The 21,839-nt window shown below is 33.3% G+C and overlaps 2 protein-coding genes across 4 annotated transcripts in view; one reads left to right on the top strand and one right to left on the bottom strand.

Annotated features, from left to right (window-relative positions):
- The window catches only part of LOC134534045 (nucleobindin-2), a 30,126-nt gene extending 28,573 nt beyond the window's left edge, over nt 1–1,553 (bottom strand). The window contains exon 1 of one of the 2 annotated variants that reach the window (XM_063372009.1): nt 1,413–1,553. The gene's annotated coding sequence lies outside the window, so the exon portion shown is untranslated. The remainder of the gene's footprint in view (nt 1–1,412) is intronic. The other variant, XM_063372010.1, reaches the window with a different exon arrangement.
- Nucleotides 1,554–1,769: 216 nt separating this feature from the next.
- On the top strand, nt 1,770–17,117 carry LOC134534044 (LITAF domain-containing protein). 2 transcript variants are annotated; one of them, XM_063372006.1, is made up of 5 exons: nt 1,772–1,857; nt 8,041–8,087; nt 8,958–9,083; nt 12,297–12,453; nt 15,089–17,117. In XM_063372006.1, exons 2-5 carry the CDS (start codon nt 8,072–8,074, stop codon nt 15,192–15,194), a joined length of 405 nt encoding a protein of 134 aa, XP_063228076.1. In that variant the 5' UTR covers nt 1,772–1,857; nt 8,041–8,071; the 3' UTR covers nt 15,195–17,117. The 2 variants fall into 2 exon arrangements, with proteins under 2 accessions (XP_063228078.1, XP_063228076.1); XM_063372008.1 differs by lacking the exon at nt 8,041–8,087 and having other exon boundaries at nt 1,770–1,857.
- The last annotated feature ends 4,722 nt before the right edge of the window (nt 17,118–21,839 follow it).

Here is a 21,839-nt window from a genome sequence, read left to right as displayed (position 1 = left end):
TTACGTGAGTTGTTAATGTTCATCATTTGTCCGGGTTTGTTAGGTCAGGTCAGTTACATTATAAATACTTTAAAACTAAAGAACCATTGAAATTAAATTGTATTATTTTTAATGTACGCTTAGTTTGAAAGTATTCATAATGTAACTGACCTGACCTAATCAACCATTTTAGTTCCTACTGTTCATCCTTTGTCCCGGTTTGTTTGGTCAGGTCAGTTACATTATAAATATTTTAAAACTAAACAGCCATTAAAATTAATTCACATTATTTTTTATGTCCGCTTAGTTTGAAAGTATTAATAATGTAACTGACCTGACCTAATCAACCATTTTATTTATTACGCATTCACGAACACACCGCAAAATAACAAAAATGGCGTCGTTCGAATAGTTGTACAGGTGTTGTATTGCTAAATTAAAAAATTCAATATCTCCTAAAGTATTTGGAATTTCTTATCTCTGCCGGTTTTAATGAAAAGAGGAAGCGAAAGAGCATACCATAAAAGTAATTTCAGATTTTTAGAATTTTTTTTTCGCAAATACCGCTACTCTACATGTTCAAAATTTAAAAATTCGATATCTCCTAAAGTATTTGGAATTTCTTATCTCCGACGGTTGATTTGAAAAGAGGAAGTGAAAGAGCATAGAATAAAAGTATTTTCGGATTTTTAGCATTTTTTTCGCATATACCGCTACTCTACATATTTACCGTAAACTCAATCAAGTGACAAATTAGACAGTTAACCCAGCCGGTTGGATGTTCGTAACTCATGACAAAATCTTTTCACATATCATGTTTATTTTTTTTATTTTAGTTTTACGAGATCAGAGACAGACATTTACTATAAAGGTCAGGGGTATTAGATAAGAAATAATGATGGTTGGTTACGTATGTTACATAAATAATATATGTTAAATTGTTGTCAAGTTACTACCCAAATGCATGCTTTTTCACTATTACTAATCTATATCAGTATAACTTAAAAAAATATATAATTATGATAAAAACATGAAAGTCCCTAAACTTTCCAATTACTTAGCTCCACCTACTACCATATTACTTAAAAACTTAGTTCTCAATGTCAATCGTCAACAGTGATATACATTACCAGGCCCGACAATTGATAACTCACTCCAACAGGAATAAAATCTTTCAAAAGAATTGAATTTATCCAGAACTTAGAAGTGATTAGATGCCCATGTGCCGTATATACTACTAGCAATTAATTTTGCTAATTTTTCCCACGGTTCAAGAGTGAAAACTCTACAATCTGTGGCCCAGAAAAATATCACCAGTCTCAGAGCTTCCTGACATATGTCAAGAATTCACTAGAAAATATTACTGTCCCACTTTGACAATGAAAATTTACCACAGCTGAGAGCTGACTCAAATACGTAACTAATAAACTCACCACTGATCGAAAACGTTTAATGTAGTTCGAAGTTTGTAAATATTTCAAAATATAATGTGACGTCAAATTCCCCAACACATTCAATGACTGACGAAATAATCATACCACATGCTGTTGAATATTAAACAAAACAAAAAGTATATTTTATTACGTGTAACAATACACCAACTTGCACATATTATTTTATTACTCAAACTTACAATAATACTGACTAAAAATATTTAAATTAAATTATAAATCTTAATTAACGGTAAAAAATAAGTCATCATTATTGTAAAGTCTTTTAAATAAACAATTACCGAAAAAATGTTTTAACTTTATGCACGTTTCGTTGGTGAACATGATGTGTTACGCAACTGTCAGGTCAACATTTTGTTGACGTTGTCAAAAATTAAAGACGTCTTCTCGCGTCTTGGAAAACGATCGTGAAGATCTTATATTTTATGTAAGTAAAGTTAGTTTATATCTGCATTTATACTTATGAAAAGTTGTGATATAAATTAAGGTGTTAAATTTAAATGTGTTTTGTAAATGACAGGAGGGTGTAAATAAATGGCTTTTTATAAAAGAGCTGTGCCTGTGTTTATTGTACGGTGGGTGTTGGGATGAGGCAATTTAGCGATTTGGGTCACCGATAAATTTAGGATGAAGCGTTATTTTTTCTTAATGTACAGTGCTAGTAAATTAGGAGCAGTCAAAGTTTTGAAAAAGTATTGTTTTTTTGTGACACGAACTTTTTTTGCAATTAAAAAAATTATTTCGTTTCAAAAACTGCGAAATGTATATACTTTTTAACCGTGTTTTAATATAACATTGTGCATTGCGTTCTGTATAATCTCATCCTGTGAATGAATTCTTAGAGATTGCACAAATTTGAATTGATTGCTCTATCCTATATCTTACGACTTGATATAGTAACTTCCGCGTCGTACCAATCTGACAAACACAACATTTTTTTTTTAATTAATTTTTTTAGCTGAACTTTCGACATGTCATTCTCCTCTTGTTTACATCACACTACAGAAAATTGATCACTTGACCAGTATAGGATTTAAAATCTAAAAATAGTTGGTAATACCTCAGTCATTTCTAAAATAAAATATTTAAAATTCATAAAATGGTAAATATTTACAATCGCGGTAGATGCCAAAAAAAATGCTAAAAATCTGAAAATACTTTTATTCTGTGCCCTTTCACTTCCTCTTTTCAAAACAACCGGCGGAGGTAAGAAATTCCAAATACTTAGGAGATATCGAATTTTTTAATTTCATCATATGTAGAGTCGCGGTAGATGCCAAAAAAAATTCTTAAAATCTGAAAATACTTTTATTCTGTGCTCTTTCACTTCCTCTTTTCAAATCAACCGGCGGAGGTAAGAAATTCCAAATACTTTAGGAGATATCGAATTTTTAAATTTTCATCACAATACCTGTGAATTCGGGCGGCCACCATTGTTTCTTGTTTACGAGACGAGTATGATTTTTTTTTCCGCGGCGTCGGTGAACGACTACATTGTTGCTTGTTTAGGAGTATCTATTAAAATCTGAAAATACTTTTATTATAGTTATGTTATGTTAGGTTAGCTACATTAAATCACTTTAAAACACTATGGACGGTTAGTTAGGTTAGTATAGCTACATTAAAATAAACAGAGAAATATAAATATTAATAAATAAAACCGAGGTTTGCCGAAGGTAAATGGTTCGGGTGTAATCGGGAATGGCAGAACTTTATGTGCGTCTTGATTTACCGTTCGTGAATGCCTAATTAATTAAAATGGTCGATTAGATCAGGTCAGTTACATTATTAATACTTTCAAACTAAGCAGACATTAAAAATAATATAAATTAATTTTAATGGTTGTTTAGTTTTAAAGTATTTATAATGTAGCTGACCTGACCTAACAAACCGGGACAAAGGATGAACGGTAGGAACTCACGTAATTTTTTTACCTATTACTTGCGCAACAAATAAAACATTAAAATTTGAAACGTTAAAAACTCAGATACGTTAGAGGCGGTACATTCCTTTGCCATTAGTAGAAAATGATGTAGTCGTTCTACCTGCGTCGCGAAAATAAAAAATCATAAACGTAAACAAGCAACAATGGTCGGTTCACCTACGCGGAAAAAAATCATACTCGTCTCGTAAACAAGAAACAATGGTGGCCGCCTGAATTCACAGGTATTGTTGATGAAAATCTAAAAATTCGATATCTCCTAAAGTATTTGGAATTTCTTATCTCCGCCGGTTTTAATGTAAAGAGGAAGTGAAAGAGCATATAATAAAAGTAATTTCAGATTTTTAGAATTATTTTTCGCAAATACCGCTACTCTACATGTTCAAAATTAAAAATTTCCATATCTCCTAAAGTATTTGGAATTTCTTATCTCCGCCGGTTGATTTGAAAAGAGGAAGTGAAAGAGCATAGAATAAAAGTATTTTCGGATTTTTAGCATTTTTTTTTGGCATCTACCGCGATTGTAAATATTTACCCAAAAAATATATATTTTTGAGTACCCTAATTTTTTCTCTATGATCTGTAGAATGCCATTGCAATATTGTTACAAACATATTGCCTAAAAATATAGTGTAAAAATTTTTAAACCCAAAAAAAAAACTGTGGGGAAAAAATTCTTTCTTGTGGTAGCATCAAAATAATCTGGATATCTTTTTACTGCTGGACTCATTACATTCCAGGTTCGCCCAGCTAAACAACCCAGAATAGTAACAGGACACTTTAATCACTTGAAAAGCTTACATACAATGATTATGAAGTTTTGTTTTTAAGTTTGTCTTATTGCCAACTTTGAAAATGAGTTAATCCCTTAGGATTAAAGGTTGTGTTTAGTTGTATTTAAAATAAAAGAGTTTTTCAGTCAGTCTTTTGTTTTACAATTACTTCTTATAAAACACAAACATAGATCACAACTTACATGTCCCGATGATTTACCACACATTCACTGTAGACTTAAAGTCCCTTTGTCTTATTTTTGACAGAGATACCAATGACCTGCAGAAAATATCCCAGGATGGTGACGATGGTCACCCTGGGATGATGCCAACGCTTAGGGCCAAAAAAGTCCAAAAATCTAATCTTTAAAAAAAGTTAAAATTAGCCTGGTCCGACCAGCAACATTGAAATTAGCTATTCAAAAGATCTCGCTGAATTTTTGTAAGCTGCCGACGACGCGGCCACATGCAGCTATGATTGAGTGACAACTAGTTGAACAACAACTAGTTGAACAACAACTAGTTGAACAACAAAGTTGTCTTCCCTTACAAAGGTGAAAACAAAGGGGAGGCAACCCTGTCAACTGACCAATCACAAAACAGAACCAGAAAAATGACCATATATGGAATACTATGCTGCTAGAATTTTTTTCTGAAAGTCTGGAAAGACCAATCACACCACCTTAACATTTGTTTTGATTAGCTGGCGAGTTAGCACCCAGTGAAAGTTCTAGTTCATTGCTGTGCAGTCATGTGCTTAGGTGTTGGGTTTTCCCACTAATTTGAAGCGTGAAAATGACTTGCTGGCAACAGTGTGTCATGACTGTTTTTTTTTTCTTTCTAAACTTTCTAGAACCTTCTAGAATGTTACAGTCTTATTGCCCAGAATATAGTTTAAAATTTGACAAACGTAATTGACTAACCAAATTAGAGTGAAAAATAATAATAAAACCTTTTATTAGTAGCGTGGGGCAGGAATTATGCTATGTTACAGACTCACAATGATACATCTCATCCATCCGTCACCCATTTGTTCATCTATCAATCTCTTAACCTGCAGCCAATCTGATGACCCAGAAAATTCCATTTTTCCATCTGACAAAACCATACCAAGCTTTAACTTTAGACAGATGAAATTATGGATGAAATTATAACCTCAAAAATTTTGAATAGCATTGCCATTATTTTTAATGCTTTTTTAGTTGGTTTATTTGTTTAGCTGCATCCATATTATGTTTTTTTTTTTAATTTGCATTTGAACACATTTTAAAGTTTGATAATTGAAACAAAAATTGACCGAGAGACAAAAGTGTAATTAATAACATACTAAAATTCAAAAATACATTTAAATAAACAATTAGAGAGAAAACATAACTGTAATAATTAATAAGTGCTTCGTGTACATGATCGTCAAACTAATAAACCTTTAAAAGAGAAATATTATCAAAAATTTAAGCCTTCTTGTCAGTTGGCAGCATCTAAGTGAAAAAATATTATGATGGACATGTGGATCATTGTGAATTGCTCGGCTTGTTGACGGACAAATGATTGAGATTCCACCTTAAAGCTGCATCAGTAAAAGACACATTCTAACTATTTGGAAAAAGCTATATAAAGTACCTAAACATTTTGCCTAAACAAACTATTTAGATACGTATTTCATTCATTTATATAACTTAAATCAATCAAGCAGCAGAAAAGCTCATTTTAGTGGAAGGAAAATGTTGTTTCTTCTAATAGCTTTCTTACATGCAAAGACTTTAGTTATGTTTTTTTTATTTAATGGCTATTTACCTTTATGAAGTATTAAAAAAAATTTTGTTCAGATAAAGGTGGTAGCTTCTTGTAACACTTCAATTATTCCAAAATACACTAATAACTTCTACAGTTTCAGGATATTACACTGCCAATGTTATTATTATAAAACGGCATGAGTGACAAAATTCTATCCTGTCTCTACTTCAGTAGCCCTGAATATCTTTAATAGGGAAGTTTAACCTCGCAATGAAACAAAGTTTCTCATGCGTGAGCTTATTTTTCTACTTCGACAAGAGGAAACATGAGAGATAAGACTAGATCAAAGATATGATATTAAAAGACGTTTCTCCAAACTGTCAAAGGAATATTTTAGTTTTAAAAGCATCTCTTCAGTGTCATGACCGCACATTTAAATCAGATGTGATGTAATGTGTAAGGTAGCTGTATTATTACTTTTTTTCCTACAGGATGGCCACATTCTGGAAAGTCAGGGGAACTTTATGGAAATTGGAATTGGTCGGGGAAAGTCAGTGTACTGTGTACATGTGAAACTGTATATATATGTTTAACTGTAAATATGTAAATTACATGTTCCATAGCCTTATGGTTTCTACCAAAAGAAGGCTAAATGGAATACAAATAAATAAAAATAAAATTCTCTTAAAACCCTGGGAAAGTTATGGAAATCCTCCAGTGCTAGAAATTTGAGGGAAAAATATCATCCTTCATTCTGCCATCACCCAGACTTAAAAGCATTTTCTTCGCATGTGTTTTAATGTATGCTTATATCTATTGACATGAAAGTTGACATATCAAAGTGTTTTTTTCATGGAGAAAGGGGTTGGTTTTTTTTATTATTTAATTTATTTATTTATTTATTTATTTATTTATTTATTTATTTATTTACTCACAGCTAGCTGGCGCTGCAGCTTATCAACTTCTAAACTGTTCAACCTATCGCCACGGGTAAACAGAAAAATCATAGGTCACAGACTAGTAATTGTGTATCAATTCTCTATGTCCACCACACTGTCGTATAACGCTATCCTTTTTGCTTTAACTCGCGGACTATATAATACCCTGTGTTCAGCCTGGGAAATGCCGGGTACTGCAGCTAGTGCACTATAAAATTGAGTATGCGATGTTCTTATATATTTAAAAGTAATTAAAGGTACAATGTTCTTATATACCTATTTAAAAGTTATTAAAGGTAGTGGAGAGAGAACAAGGCCAGTTATGGGGATTGTGGAGGCAGGAATTTCTATAATTTAAAAAAAAAAATGCAAAATATGATAATTGTTTTTAAGAAATGTTGGTACGGGAAAAGTCAGGGAGATTTTATTACAGATTTATGTGGGTATCCTGTAGCAAAAATTTCATTATATTTGTTTATTAGTTTAACCTTTATTGGCTCTGATCCAACTATCTTAAATAGCTTTACATGTTACCCTTTTATCACCTTATTAAGTATGAACAAATTCTTTTAGTTCATACTTACTTAAAGTAAAACTTTTTATTTTAATTATATGCGAGAACTATGTTTACAGACTCCTACCAGTGTTAGAAAATGTTTCTGAAACTTAGATATTCAGTTGTTAGTTAAGACATTCCAGATACATAGTAAAATTTAATGTTTATTTCATTAATTACTATATTTATATCTGGTATTTGTGCTAATTTTGAATATGATTTAAAGAAAATTATTGCTTTATCTACATTAAGACAGTTGGGTTTAATAATATCTATTTTGTCTTTTGGTTATATTTATTTAGCTTTTTTTCATTTATTAACTCATGCTTTATTTAAGGCTTTATTGTTTATATGTTCAGGTGTTGTTATTCATTCATTCAAAGATTGTCAAGATATTCGTTATATGGGTAATTTATTTAATCAAATGCCTTTGACTTCTTTATGTTTTGTGTGTGTGTGTGTGTGTGTTTGCTAATTACTAAATGTTTTGTTGAGTGGCATTACTCACACACTGCTTCCAACGAGAACATGAAGCAGCAAATGGAAGGCTAGCTAGAACCTAATGTAGACAACTTCCCCCAGTTTCTCTTAACTCGTTCACTGCCCAGCCATTAAAAAAATATATATGAACGTTGTTACCAAACACCACCTTTTTCTCATTTTGTAGGAAGGTGGAGCATTCTCTCAATTGAATTTAGATGGTCCACGTATTTGGTGAGTTATCTTTGCAGTAGTGTTTTATAACCCCCGTTTTGGTCAACGTCCTAGCATGGCATTTACACATTTAACTTTAAATATGTTAAAAATAATTTTCACACTAAAAAAAACTTGATCCGTTTACTTTAAATTGGTGTTAAGTTGTATCTACCAGTTGGTCATGAAAATTAGGTATAGTTTCTTAATGTTCATAGTTGATTACTTTGGTACAGTTCAAAAACTTATTAAATAATTTGGTTAGTTTTTGTGTATGTGTACACCAATGCTTAAAATGAATGAGAGAGTTTTCTGGCTATTTGCACTTGAAACAGATTCCATAATTCAATATGAAATGTAAAATAAATGAGACATGTATGTATTATACAGCGAAAGGTATTTATCTATGGTTCGGCACATTATTTAATCCAGCACCAATCAATCCACTTACATTCAGATTTTTTCAGGTGGATTCCGGCTGTTGACCTTGGCTTCCAGGTTGCATTAGTGCGCTGCCGGCTTTTTTTAGCTGCCCAGAGTTTATTGTTACTGTTGGTTTGCATTTAAGTAATGTGTTTCCAGTTTTTAGTGGGTTATATTTCACATCTTCCATTTGGCATTCCTTGGCATTTTATAATCCGGCAAATCGCTAGTCCAGCATGCCCAGGGTCCAAAATGTGCAAGATCAATACTTTTCACTGTACTCTTATAAAAAGTTTGTAAAAGTGATTTTGTAGCCTTGTGGCAACGTTTCATGTTTAGTTTCTTGTTGGCTTGTTTTTGTGCATCGCAGGATGTTTCTTTGGCGCTCTTACCATGTCCCAAAGCACGTGTTAAGTGCAGCAATTGATGGGAGTCGACACAAATGTTTGCTTGTTATATTCTTCACAGCGTCTATGATGAAGTCGATGAACAACCCCCCACCGATGCACGGGCCCCCGCCCGCCGCGCCCCCGAGCTACTCGCAGGCGGTGGGCGGCGTCCCGCCGTCCAGCCCCTTCACCCCCGGACAATCTCGTAAGTGTGCACTCCACCCCTTCCCCACAAAGTGTACAGCGTAGTGCATATTGAGCACGAGGTTGTAACGGGCCTGGAAAACACGGATAGCTTAGGGAATTCCAAAGTGATCAGGGAAACTATGTGAGCTTCCTACATTGTATACTAATAGTGGACTTTTATTTCAGTTCAGTATGCAATTATTTAGTTTAATTACTATCGTACTATCATAGTTTTTATAGTGAGAATGACAAAAGGAAATAAAAATGGAAGAAAAACTAAGCACGGTATGTTAACAATTCCATCATAATAATTTCCTGAGTATTAGAAATATTAGTTACGAAAAAGTTTTGCAAGAAAATGTTGAGTTGATCGGAATGGTTTGACATCAGGTTTGCGTTTTAATGTATGTAGTCTTAATTTATAAAAATTATAATATGTAATGTCACGGAAGGACAGGAAAAACGACATACTGTTCTCTATTTAATGTGATATTGCATTTTTTACCTCTGTATAGAACACAAATTCAACAAGGCTCTGTATACTTAATATTCCAGGTATGTCATCATTTTACGTACAACAACAAATTTTTATGGAATCAGTATTATTTCTTGTTTTACAGCTGCAATTTTCTGTTCTCCACTTATAATAGGAAGTACTTCCATTGAGATCAGTGTCATCAAAATTTATGTATAATTTTGAAGTTCCACAGTGATTGCATTCTGTGTATTTGTCATATAATATTTGTGAAAGCATTTGTCTATAGAATTAGGGATGTTTTGAAGGTACTTCCTCTATGAGCCTATAAGCAGTTCAGCATTTACATGATAACTACATACACACACATCCTGATCTGTAAGAGACATAGGAACTATTTGTTTGAATTTAAAATACCCTATTGAAACATCACTGGATTCTTTCTTGAAAATACTGACTGCTTCACTAAATTCACAAGCAATAGATGTTTCTGACACTGCATTTTGCAGTTTGGACAATCACAAAGTCTTTCTGACCTGCACATTGCCAGCTTATATCATCTCTTTCAAAAAGTCTTTTACTGTTCTCACAGTTTCATCTGTAAAGACGTCACTTCCTCATTTCCTGTGAACTACAACTTTTTTATTACTGCTAACCCCCTACTGCATCCAAAAATTTATTCATTTTTTTTTTTTGGTGACAAAGTCTCAACAAGTTTTCTTTGAAATGTTTTCTTGGCGAATGAGGTAATGCCTTTTTCACTCAAACTGTTGCTTTACGTATGGTTCTTGAAGCACTTGTTCATCCTTTTTCCTTTCTCTCGTTCATAATTTTGTTAAATTAAAAATACCTCAATTTTTGTTTGTTCTTCTCTCTTTAATTTTTTCCTTTCCTGATCTCTATGCCGCATTTCTCCTTTTTCTTAAGTATCTTCTGCCTCTGTCTGCATTCCTGCATCTGTTGGGCACCTGCCTTGCCCATTGTTTACTACAAACATAACAAATCACTTGTAAAGTTATAGAATTGTAAGTTAAAACCAGTTGTCTATTTTTTAAAGCATGTGTAACTGTACATTATCAGACAGAACTGTAAGCATGTAACAAAACCTCATTTTTTAAATATATATTAAAAGATTATCGATACAGTTGTATGAATTTTCTTTAATATGTTAATGAATATGTATATTCTTTAAAATGTTGAATGATAGTTAAATAAACTTAACCACATTTAACAAATATCATGTGATAAATATTAGGAGGGAACAGGAAACAGTAATGTTGAGACATTTGTTTGGATTTTTCCTTCCATGCCAAAAAATGTCCTTCCGTGACAGTTTCCGTGACAGTTTGTAATTTTTTTTTTTTTTCAATAATAATGTCACAAAAGGTGATTTTGTCCATGTTAACTTGTTATATTTATTTATACTTGGGTGTTTTTTCTCTTGTTTACTCATAAAAAGTAACATAGGCCTATGATGAAATATTTGATGAAAAAGAAATTGGAATTTAATAAATTATAAAAATCTTTTGTCCTTCTGTAACCAAAAAGTTTACAATTTGTAAGTTTGAGCATGTGTATCAATCCAACGGTTTTGCTAAGCCCTTAATGCAATTTGTCTACAATAAGTTTAAAGCCTTATATACCAATATTTATATTTTTCCTGATCTAATATTAAATATTAAAATATGCAACTATGTTCCACTTTATTGTGGCCTGACCCTGCTACCAAACTCGGTCAGTGTAATTAGGCTGATGAGTTAACTAGATGCTTCCTTTGTTCCAGTGAATGAAGTAGTCCATTCTTTTCTTGCTTCTTGTTAGCTTGTAAAACGGCTGTGTGTAATGTATCTGGGTAGAATAATTTCAGTTTGTTTATGATTTGTTGATGCTTTTTTTTTTTTTTTTTAATTATTTGCAACAATGGGAAAAGACTTGTCTAATAAATCATAAAAGTATTACTTGTACCCATTCATTTTTTTGGTTCTTAAATAGGGGAACCAAAATCCAATTTTTGAAATGTGCAATTCCATTACTTTATTACAAAATTGGTAATGGTAAGTTGCCTGATTGGATTGGAATCTTTTAAACATTGTTTTTATCATGTGTCATATATTTTCAATATAAATTAATGTTGGAATCGTCATGGAACAAGTTCTTACTAAAATTGCCATTCCTTAACTTAGATGTTAGTGTTTCGATTAACTGATTTATTTTTAGAAAGGAAATAAAAATTTCTAAAACAGTGTCTCATTTTTTTGTAACTTTTTTTACCTTTAGAGTAGTAATATATATATATATATATATTTTTTTTATTATAACATTTTTGTACTTGTGTTCATTACTGCCATGATATTAACACTACTGAGTTATTCCTATGAAAGTTGTTTGCAAGTCAATTCTACACAGGACAAAATTATATCATTCTAGTCAGGGGCGCAACAACTGAATTTCCAAAGGGGGGGCTTTTTTATAAAGAATCATCGATCCCCCCTATTGAAGCGGGAGGTCCAGGGGTCCTCCCCCGGGAAAATTTGTATTTCAAGGTGGAAAATGGTGCTATTTAAGCAGTTTTATTATCTAAAAATTGATTACACAGCACTTTCTTTGCCCCCGTTTGCCCCGACTTCAAGGATTCAAGGGGGGGGGGGGGGCAAAATACCCTTGCCCCCACCTGTTGTTGCGCCCCTGATTCTAGTTGTAAAAAATAATCTGTTGGTTGACCTGCTGTGGAGAGTGGACGGTGGCTCGTTCTCGCAGTGGCGGGGGGCCCGACCATCGTGACGACGGTGGTGCCGGTGGGGCCCCAGCCCACCCACATGATCTGCCCGCACTGCCATGCCGAGATAGACACCGCCACCAAGACGGAGCCCGGTCTGATCGCCTACATCTCCGGGGTTGTCATCGCCTTGCTGGGGTGAGCCCTGTGCATCACCGAAGGGTTCTGTTCAGTACGAGGGTCATTCAAATGTAAAACCCGAATTTTGTGCATTCGACTCCAGTGGGAATTGTTGCGGGAAAATGGAGAGGGGATAGGCATGCAAGCATTCCTCACACATCCGTCATGTCAGCATCACGATGAGTGATCAAAAAGTACCGGCATCAGTTTTTTCTCATTAACGAAGCTGTGAAATGGAGTGAAATAAGAGACACCCAAGCACAGTCCGATGATGCTACTCTGAGCAAAATCCAAGTGTTTGATTGGGCCCAGAAGTTTTGAAATGGTATGATAAAGTGGAATATAAAAGCCATAAGCAGCGATGATGATAATAAAATAGAATATAAAATGAAACTTTTTAGGTTTAAAGTGAATTTTACTGGCTACTTTGTGAATGGTTTAATTTATTTCAGGAAAAGTTGTTTAATTTTAGCTAGCCTTTTAAAATCCTCAGAATTCTTGTGATTTTAAAAGGTTGAGTAATATTTAAAAAAAATTCTGAAAGAAGTTTTAAACTTACCATGCAGTAGCCACCAGCATTACCTCCAAATCCAAAAGAGTTTTTTATTCCATTTGGTTCTCTTTATTCTTACTGCACATTAATGTTAAAAATTCATCTTTGCCAGCTAATTATGCGAAAAGTATGCACTACATTATATTTTTATTTCGTGGAAGTTTGGCCACTAATAAAGTCTGCAAGTGTAACCATGTTGAACATAAATGTAAAATAATCACCGGGAATGGGTGGTACACCCTTAAGGAGAAGGAGGGGAGGGGAACATCTGGATGGAGGATTTTCCACACCCCAACAATTCAAACGCACTCGACGCATAGGGCAAAATTGGCATGCACATGAAGACTTCATATTCTAATCTGTGACCAGCATATTCATCCAGGGTAGTATCTGGGAGAGATTCACCTTCCTAGGCACCAGCCATTGCCTCTTCCCATACTCTTTCAGGGACTAAGTTTTAGATCATTAAATGTTTACCGGTTTGTGTAAATGTCTTTAAATAAATCTGAAAGTTTTATGTATCTTGTGAACACAACTTCTGCATGTTATTTCTTCCCAAGAATATAATTATATTTTATTGCTGGATAAAATTTTATACACACACTCAAATAAATCTGAGAGTGGTTCAGATAATTTCAGATATAGTACCCATATTGCAATTAACGAACCCCGGGCACATTTTCCAACATAACCCGACCTTTTGGATCGTAAACACTACAAATCAAAAAAGCTTTGAGTTTTAAAACCCCTCAGGTTAACAGAAAAACCCGGGGCAAATTATCACCATGCCTTGACCTCATAGATACACATAAAGCGTAGTTATTACATATATTTTGAAATTAGTAGTTTTTTGGCTCTAGGACCCCCCACTCCCCCTTAACACTATGATCTTAACTTAAGTTATCAAAATATTTTATTGTCAGAGGTTTTTTATATGTATGCAAAATTTCAACTCATTTGGATGTCGAAAAGTGGGTACAAATTGAATGGAAATATTTAATTGCATAGTCCATTCATATATATATACACACACACACATACATACATACATACATACATACATACATACATACATGTGAAACTAATAAAAGTATGGTAAAAACATCGCCTACATAATTTACTGGATGAGTCATATGTCTCCATCTTACAAATGGTGAAAGTGGTAATTGTTTATTTTGTGTGACCATGGCAGTTTTTTTTTCAATGGAAAAAGCAACTGGTACCAAAATCTTGTACCTTTTGTCTTATTCGTGGGCATGGCTGTTAACATCTGTGTTGACATACCTCCATCTGTTGCCATCTTTAGATTCCAAATCTACTTGCAGCAGAGACCGAACCTGTCATTTTAAATGTATTTACAAGTGTTGCCACGGTATCATGGGGTTATCTGCATTATGTGCATTGCGTTGAAAGTACGTACTACATGACGGGTGTTACCCACTCCCAACCAACAAAAAATAATGTAAATCCATTCTTCCATAGTTAGTGGCATCTCTTTTTTCAATTCGTTCACCTTTCTGAAAACGAAAAGGGAATTAATCATAGCTTTCAATATTTGAGTGGAGACTTATGACTCTTCCTGGAATATGTTATTGAAACCTTTTAAGGTGGGGTCTCGCACACCACGTTGATTTTTTATTTTTTTTATTTTTCCATCACTACTATTAATTAGGAACTATTTATGTAAATTTACAACTGTACTTCTCTTGCATTAGTTGTTCTATCACTAAGTGTGATATAATTGCACGACTTTTTACACCTACTATGTAACACTAAATAAATATCAGTTGAAAATTTTTGTGACGGAATGACAAATGCAAGAGAGGTATAGTGTTAAATTTACAAAATAGCCCTCAATTAATAGTAATGACTAGAAAATGAAAAAAATCAACATAGCGTGAGACCTCACCTCAAGTTTTTTTTTTACCCTTTTTTTCTCCTGGTTTGTAAGCTTTAATATTAAGTCCCATGAGAGACTTTTAACGGTACTAACCTTATTGTGCGGTGACAGAGTTGGTGTTTCTTGCGAGGGAATGGGCTTCTGGTAAATGCTGAAGCGGCGTGGTCGTGGGGTCAGCTCGCGGGGTGTTTCCTCCCCAGGTGCTGGTGCGGCTGCTGTCTCATCCCCTGCTGCATCGACGAGTGCATGGACGTGCACCACACGTGCCCCAACTGCAAGGCCTACATGGGCCGCTACCGACGATAGGGGGGAGCCCCACCTCCTGCCGCAGTGCCTCGCCCTGTCCCGTTCATCGCTTGCTCGCTCTCCCCGCCTGGTTGTGTCGTCCAGTTCGCTTTCGCCTCTCCTCCCTCGTCCTTTCAGCAAGCTTCTGTGCGCATTTAACATTGATTTAAACACGTGTCGTGTGGAACACTATTGTCTACCTGTACTAATCACACAAGTGTTCTTGCCCGTTAACTTCGCACACGTATTTAACGAAATGTTTATAATATCTATGCAGATTTACAACTTTTTTTTTTATGGAAATTTGCATTGCGGAGTTAGTCGGACGCTTTTAACAGCTTTTACTATCCATGTAACCTAACCCTAACAATACTCAATTAAGTTTTAATGCAAGTTTAGTATATGCCACGAACATGTGCACTTTTATTTTACTTAAAACTACGAATGTTTTTATTTAGACTACTTTTTTATTTAAAAAAAAAGAAAAAGAAAAATTCTCACAAATGTTTAGCTAGCATATTTACTTAAAAATGAATTAGTTGATTTTTATTTAATAGAATATCACGATTATCTTTGGGTTGATTCTGCAATTGGCCAACAGTTTTCGTGGCGGACTCTTAGCCAATGAGAAACCATTATTAACCATGCAAATATAGGGAACCTCTCAAGTAAGCCACTATTGAAAAGGTGACATTTGTCCAAACACAGGGGATTGTAAAGTCTATCCTAGAGGTCATTGAACCCATACATTTTTCCAGTTCCTAAGAATAGCCCTTAAATAATAGTAATGACAATAAAATGAAACAACTGACATATATAAGTTCAAGCCTTAATGCTGCTTCACATGAATCTCTCAAAAGTGCAAATTGTTCATGGGATAGAGTTTATATTTTATTATGCTAAATTCATAATTAGTTAATTGAAAATATAAGTATATCAGTGACATAGGTATGTTTTGTTAGAGACTAATGGCTTTGCATACAGTGAAGTATACTGCATTAGTTGCTACATGTTGTGTAAAGAGTTCACCATTTTTAAACACAGGATCGCGTGCTTTTGTGGCTTTTGGCTTAAGTTGTTGACTTTTGGGTTCTAGTTATATTGAAGACTAAGATTTCACAGATGTTTTGGTCTACTTTGCAGTCGCCATCTTCAGTGGGTGACTGCTACCCTGAAGATGGCGTCTGCAAGCTTGATCGAAACGTCGGTGAAATCTTCGCCTTCAATGTGGCTAGAACCCAGAAGTGCAGCAACTTCATTTTTTAAGAAAGGTTTTCCCCCCACTTTTCGTATGAAAGCTTTTGTGTTTCGTAAATATAGCTACCAGCAACTTTGAGGAAGAAAATAAACATTTAACATGTACATTGCAACACGTAAGTAGGTACATTTAAGTTGTAGCATAATATCATATATGCTTCAGATATGCTGCATAATCAGCACATAATTTACACTTATGTATTGACTACGGTATAAAATAAATGTTATGTACTAGATAGCATTTCTGGTATTTTACAAATACAGTTTTTTTGTGTAAACAATATATTGTTTTTACATAATTTTATAATAAAAAAATTATAGCTTTAATAATTATTTTTTTGCATACACATACATAAATTACATACTCTGACATATTCACTGAAGTAAGGAGTGGTATGTCATTCATTTTTCCAGATATTAGTTGCATATTTCACCAAACACTGCAATGTGCGTAACATACCTTGAAATTGAATAATCCACTTGGGCCTTATAAATGTTAATCTTGATTGTTAGATGAAGTGATGTTTGTGTGGGCATGTTATGTACAGAAAAATCTACAACATCTAAAAGTATTTGATTGTTTCAATAGAATGTAGAAGGAAATAAGAATGAGCTCTTGACATGGTTTTGTAAAGTTTTTTGTATGCAATTTTTGTGGATACAAATAAAGATTTAACTTGTGTTAAATTTACATGCTTCTTTTTTAAAACCGCTTCGAATTCTGTTCCAGAAAGTAATTAATAATATGATATCATAATGAAATATCCAGGGTATTATTTTTCTTCCTTAGTAATTTGATTAAAAATAAATTTTGGTGGTTTCATAAGAAAAACCATGCGGCTTAAATTGCATGCTGTTTTAATTTCATAAAAAAATATTTTAATTATTGAATGTTTAAAGGAAAATTTCTTCCCATTGAAATTAGTGTGATAAATAGCACTTAATGATTTGCATTAGATTTATAACTTTATTTGTAAACTCAAGATATGTTTGTACTACAAATAAATGAAAACTCCTGTTCGATTTTGTGACTTTTTTTACTTTGCACATGTGATTTTCTTTCTACACATTGTGATGCTAGTACAAAGTTATTTCCCGAAATAAAAAAAATAAAAAACTTATGAAATTGTGGCAAGACTTCAGACTATACAAAAAAAATTATTTGACTTATCACAATTTTAAAGATGGATCTATTAACTCTTAATTGTTACCTAGACTTAAATTCAAATGACATGCTCTTTTAGACACGGATAATATTTTTCAAATCAGATTTTAAAGTCGGTAATTTCTTTATACACAAACATTCAGATTACTGAATACTCTCAATACAATAAAGGTAGAAATATTATAATTCAAAGCTAAAAGCAGGTAGCTGCTATCTTTCAAACATTTCAATTATTTTTGTCAGCATGCTAGTACATACCTTCAACTTTTAAATTACTAAAAAAAAATTACCAATATACATACCTAAAATTAATTTAATTTTTTGAGCAAAAAATTATAAGTATAATTATTTTACTTAATGCAAATAAAGTGGTCATTATTCACAACTTTAACAGAAAATTTAAAAAAAAAAAAAAAAAAAAGCATATCTTTCTAACCCCAAATTACTTTATTACATTTAAAAATTAGGCAGCTTTTATTGAATGGAATTGCTCATATGTGAAACATTTCATTTTAGACAATGCTCCAAGTTGATTGGAAAAGTTTGTTAAAGGTCTCTCGTTAGTTTTGTTTCATTGTATTAGTAAAAAAAAATAGTTGGACACAGATTGGATTATAATTTATTTATAACTTCTAAACATAATGTCATTTTAAGAGTAAAAGATCACAATACTTCGCTTAATTAAATCCTGTGGTCAGTATACACAAATTAATCTTTTTAAGTACAAACACATTCTTTTATTTTGTTTTTTTTTTATCAAGCAAAAACTTGTTTGGTTTGTATCCAAGACATAAATTAATTTTAATAAAAATAAACAAGTGAACACACTATTATTTCTTAGTGAAAGCTCTTGAGATATGAGGCGCACACTTCCCACTCAGAAATAAAAGAAGGATCAGACATGTGTACACAACGCAAAACAAAGCCGTCAGGTTCTCTAGACTTTTAACGCTGCACAGTTGTACCAACTGCAGACAGCAGTAACACAGCTGTGGGAGTTGCAGGGCAGCGAGGCTGGAGCCTGCGGATGTCCCGAGCTATCTCGCTCTTACTGTGCCAGAAAAATTTTGAAGGTGATGTATGACATACAGGTTGACATAGCTCAGGGGGTCGGCAGACTTTCAAAAGTGAGATGAGCCACATGTTAAGTAAACATATTCTCCAATATTTTAAGACAGCCACAACATCTTTTTTCTCTGTGTCTACATGGAATTTTAAGACTATAAAAAAAAAAGGAGAGAGATAAAATCAAAATTTTTTTATTCACAAATTCAACATAAAGTTTTAAAAATAATGGCTACTTAGGATAAAAGAATGTATGTGTAAAATATATAGCTCTACTGATAAAACAAGAAAACTTAAATTATTTAAATAAATTAATTATTTAAAAAAAAATCATCTGGGTGAGTGCCGTGGCGGGGCAATGCGATTTGATTGTGCGCTTAATTTTGTTTGACATTTTTTTTTTTTATGTGCTGCGGCAGAGGAGTGAGTTGTAGCCATTAAATCCTATGAAAAGAACCGCATGCGGTTCATGAGCGACGGTCTGCCAACCCCTGACCTAGCATATGCAGTGGTGTAGCCAGGATTTGTGTATGGGGGGTGTTAAGAAGCAAGCCCCCCTCCCCCCCCCCCTCCAGTAAAGCGGGGGTCCTCCCCCAGGAAAATTTTGATTTTAAGGTGTAAAATAGTGCTATTTTAGCAGTTTTCTGTGCTTAAATTTAAATATTGTAATGGTAAAAATTTTATTAATTTTAATATGAAATTTGTTTGAGTGATGAATAAGAAATTAATTAAAGATTTGGTGCTATGGGGGGGGGGGGGGGGGGTTCAACCCCTAAACCCCCCCCCCCCCCTGGCTAAGCCCCTGAGCATATGCTAAGTTGAACATTCATTTTATAAACTACATGACATTTTTAATTTCCAAAAATGATTACTAGTGACAAATAAGTTTTTTTAGGTATGCTTCAAAATATATCAATAATTGGAAAAATGAGGAAGATACATAAACCGCTACATGAACACAAAATACAGCAGTGTAAGAAACATATTGGTTGTTGATTTTTCCCATCTTTACTGCTTTCAAAAATTTTAGTTTAAAAAGTGTTAACTACGTCTATGTCAGTTAGCATTTTAAGAAGTAGTTGTGAACCAAAACTAGCTCGATATTGAATGTGGTTGAATCGAATTCTGTATTATGAGGCTGTGCTATTTCGAATGTAACCTATGCTCAGGCCAAATCTATATTAAATAGCTATACATGTTATCATTGCATAAATATTGTTTGTTTTTATCAACATTTACAGTAAGTAATTTCAATATTATATTAGTGTGATTGTGTCTAGACATTTTAACTCAGTGGCATAGCATCATAAGATATAAAAATTATTTTTTCTAAGCAGTAGCTAAAACTATACTTATTCAAGTGTGTGACTTCAGCCAAATGTTTCTTTGCTCGTTACTCTGGCACAAACTTCACCTTAACGATGTGGATTTTGTTCAAATTTACACAATTGTATATTAAGAAATTAAAATTGCTGAAAATTAGGTACATGATTTTGAATATATAGATATTTTTGTTGATTTGCTGACACGTGATTTAAATATGAAAATCCATAAAATAAAAAGCAGTGTTAAAATCACATCTTCATTCCAGTAACAATTTTGTGCTGTGACACTGCAAAATTCCTCACATGCGTGGACAAAAACTCTAACGCTATTGATCTACTTTTTTATTTTGAGTTTGCAAACTTAAATTATAAAAAATTAATTACAAATAAACCCATAAAAAAACATGCAAACTAAATAGTGCAGAAGATGCCTATCTTGCCCCGAGTCTAGGTGCATCAAAACTAATTTCCCTCCTCTGTACATCTAAAAGGATGTTGCACGAGCAACTCTAGCAGGGCCCATACTGTCTTTAAAAGTCGTTAAGTTTGCAGTTTAATATTCAAGGGACCCTAATAATCTTTATTTTTAACTATGTTATTAAAAGTCTTTAATTCTTAAATAATGTGAAAAATTTTAGTTTGTTCTTTTAAGTACTTGAAATGAAGAAATGATCCAAATGGCGAACAACATTGTTTATCTGAAGCATCAGTCAAGTAATTCTTAAAATAAATTGAATCTCAGGGACATTATCAGTGTAATGAGATTATAAAAACAATATTCAAAAATTCTCAAAAACAAATTTAGTAAACAAGTTAGGTATGAAAAAAGGGGAAGAAAAAAAACATTTATCATATCAATGCAAACCCAATTTTTACTCTTTGTAATGTTTTATCTTCAGCCAGAAGGCAACCTAGAAAAGTAAAGAAATATTGATATGTTCTACTTGTATGTACTTAAATATATAGTTTATTTATGATAGGGCCTTAAAATTTCTTGAAGAGGTACCTACTTACGGAGCACGAATCCTGCCCAACCACAGGTAAAGGAACGGCTGACACTCCTCCACTACTAACTTCTAGTCTCATCCCATTACACACCCGCTCCGTGAATGAGCCAAACAGGGAGTTTGAGTCAGCCGCCGCATGCTGACCATGGATAACGTATTATCACAGAATAAATAAGGACATCCCTTATTTATTCTGTGGTATTATTCTATGGAGTGGTAGTCTGTTCAGAAGGGAAGCCTACAACTCACGTAGTTTCGGTTCCCTACCACGTTCGTGCAACTTCGGATTTCTCTCAAAAATTGAAATTAAAAAAATCGAAGTGTTAGGTTAGGTTAGGTCAGTCACAACATGCTTTTTATTGGAAAATTCTGATTTAGCGGCTGAAGTGGCGTTAATACCAAAACGCAAAACTTCGGAAATCTTCGAAAATTCTTGCAGGGAACCGAAACTACGTGAGTTGTAGGCTTCCCCTGTTTTCAGAAGTTGAAGTCAACTAGATAACAAAACAAAGCATAGCTGTATAAACGCTAATGTGCTATGGATTTGTTTAATAGCTTGAATAGAAACGCCTGGAAGAATCGTAAAGATGTTGTGAATATTGCTCAAAACAAAACAAAACAAAATCATAAATTCGTTACGAATTTCGTTATGGGCGTGATACGTGTTTCGTATTAACTAGATGGAGTAATAAACACAATCATATATTACTCACGTATTTATGCACTCCTAGAATCTTTATCCTTTTGGATAAAGCCCTATTAATATACAATTACACTTAAACAATCCATTTCTTTCATCCTTTTGTGCGGATGCCTATTTCTAAATAGCTATTCTTGAAGATAGTTT

Source organism: Bacillus rossius, chromosome 7 (assembly GCF_032445375.1).
Source record: "Bacillus rossius redtenbacheri isolate Brsri chromosome 7, Brsri_v3, whole genome shotgun sequence".
Lineage (NCBI taxonomy): Eukaryota > Metazoa > Arthropoda > Insecta > Phasmatodea > Bacillidae > Bacillus > Bacillus rossius.
This window is presented reverse-complemented; position numbering and strand designations above follow the sequence as displayed.

Bases quoted from the DNA above. Each gene is read 5' to 3' on its own strand.
- LOC134534044 (XM_063372006.1), top strand. The intron at 9,084-12,296 runs GTAAGTGTGCAC...TCGTTCTCGCAG, and splicing joins CTTCACCCCCGGACAATCTC to TGGCGGGGGGCCCGACCATC. The intron at 12,454-15,088 runs GTGAGCCCTGTG...TTTCCTCCCCAG, and splicing joins GTTGTCATCGCCTTGCTGGG to GTGCTGGTGCGGCTGCTGTC.